At 31.1% G+C, this 2,385-nt stretch overlaps 1 protein-coding gene across 1 annotated transcript; it reads left to right on the top strand.

Annotated features, from left to right (window-relative positions):
- Positions 1-231: 231 nt before the first annotated feature.
- LOC123543773 (transcription intermediary factor 1-alpha-like) lies at positions 232-1,554 on the top strand (the record flags this gene model as incomplete). The annotated part of the gene is given in 2 exon segments (XM_053535564.1): positions 232-1,204; positions 1,484-1,554. Coding segments are annotated over 2 exon segments (948 nt in total), but the record flags the coding sequence as incomplete, so codon positions are not given.
- Positions 1,555-2,385: the final 831 nt, after the last annotated feature.

Below are 2,385 nucleotides of genomic sequence, written 5' to 3'. Positions count from 1 at the left end.
CTAAATAATAAGCCAAACGCGAATGGAAATGCCTGACAATCATTAAGATACATTTATTCAATATTCCCTACATGTATTGAATTGTATATATGGGTTTGACCTAGTCGCTATTTTTATCTTAACTATATCATAGTGTAGGGAGTTGTTTGTTTATATATCAGATAATATATCTATACACACTGATATCTGCTTGGTGAAACAGGGTACATTAAACTAATAAACATCTGATATAGATAGAGACGTGCTTAAATCATTATTGATATTTCTTCATTTCATATATCTTATTTCAAAAAAATAAATAAAAAAACGACTGTGTGTATTTTTGCTATGGAAGTGCCAGGAAAGACAATTTCGACTGGTGAAAATAATACATTGTGTAATATATGTGAAGATGATGACAAAGTTACACATGCAGATGGATTTTGTGAGGAATGTGAAGAATACATGTGTAGTACATGTTTTGATAAACATAAAAAACGAAAAATAAGTAGGCATCACGAATTCACAGACTTGAACGAAGTACAGTCGTTACAAGAGAATAAAGGATCAGATGACCTAGAGAAGTGTAAACTACATTGCAATGAGGTCGTTAAGTTTTATTGTTCACATCACGAGAAAATTGGCTGCGGCGATTGTATGATTTTTGAACATAAAAGCTGTAGGGTCGAATACATTCGTGACAAGGCTAGACAATTCAAAGACAGTCAGGACTGTAAAGATTTGATTAGAAGAGCAGAAAAGTGTCATCTTGAAGCAGAAGAAATGTTTACTTCTCTTAAGAGTAACAAGATTCAAGTTGTTGATATCCATGACAAGTTTACAAGAGATGTAAACGCGTTTAAAGAAGAAATGATTTTGCATGTTACTAAACTGACAAACGACATGTTAAAGCAAGGAGAAGATATAAAGGCCATGGATATGAAGAGTATTGACAAGTTAGAAAAAGAAACTGAAGGAGTAATGAATGAAACATCGCGCTTGAGTGATGTGTTTGTGTCATATAGTGACCGACCTCAAAAACTCTTTGTTAGTTCAGTATTACAAAAACCTAAACTTAATGGTCTTCGGGAACAACTTGATAATATCAAGGGTAAAAACAAAATTTCTGTTTACGAATTTAGTTGTGATGGTAACCTAGAACGTTCTGTCAAAGATTGTAAACAACTTGGAAATATGCAAACAATCAAGCAAAGCAACAAAGCTGGTAAGTATTATTAAAAATTCACTTTATATACCATATAATTGAGTCCAATTATACAATAATGCGATTACAATTAGAATTTATAACGGTAACGCTTATACGTCAAACATGTTATAAAACGACAATCAATGACACACTTTCTTAAAGTTAGTTCTGGGCTTTTAAATCAATATTTTACAATATCTTTGTTACTAGATTTAAAGTTTTAAAATGCTGTTTATATTTAAATGATTGTGTCAAACCGTAAACAAAATTTCAGTTAACTACTTTTTATTAATCTAGATATAAAAGAAAAAGTAAGACCAAAGGAAATAGCTCAGCATGTTCCAGTCCCAGTACTTCCGAAACCCCAGGTGAGTGTCATAATACATTTGTTTGATTATGTTTCCACAGTGCCACTTATACATGATTTTCAGTATAGTGTTGTTTACTTAGTTAATACATATAAAAGTGGCACTGTATTAAGGATGCTTAAGACAAGACTGTACTATCTAATGTAGCATTATGTGATATGATTCGATTTATAGACTAATATACCTTCATGTGCTAAGGATTAATTTGCAAACTACGAGGGGCGTTCAATATGTAATGTTACTCCGTATGTAGTTCCGTAACCGCTGGTTATTTTTAGATGTAGTTTTCGGCACATTATAGAGCAATTTATTGGGAACACAATGCAATATCAATTATAAAAATCGGCAGTTTCATAGTAAAATTATAATTATTTTAGTGAGGTGTACTCAGGTATACTGGACCATACTTATTATAATTTAGGTTTGTCCTAGGCATCCAGAGTCTCAGAAAAATAGAATAACTTGTAAAATCACAAAATACTATCATTTTTCTATGAAGTACAGCAGTTTGTAATGCGTTTGTTTTAAACTATCTATTTCATTTTTAAATTTACAACACAACCAAAAAATCTAAACTCGAGGTGGATTCTATTTGGAATGGGTGTTGAGAGCAATTTATCGAAGTTGTAAGAACTAGTTTCAACTTAAAATACAATAGTTTTTAAACGATGATTATCGCGCCTGACAAAATTGCAGAGGCTTATTGTACTCACATCATTTTTTGAGTAAAATTATACACACTCAATTTAAAAGTGTTATAAACCTTTTTCTATTTTAGTTTTCATATGCTTTTGTGAAGATCATGATTTGTTTTATCTGTTTACTTTGAAT

This window comes from Mercenaria mercenaria, unplaced genomic scaffold (genome assembly GCF_021730395.1).
Source record: "Mercenaria mercenaria strain notata unplaced genomic scaffold, MADL_Memer_1 contig_4922, whole genome shotgun sequence".
In the NCBI taxonomy this organism is placed as follows: Eukaryota; Metazoa; Mollusca; class Bivalvia; order Venerida; family Veneridae; genus Mercenaria; species Mercenaria mercenaria.
This window is presented reverse-complemented; position numbering and strand designations above follow the sequence as displayed.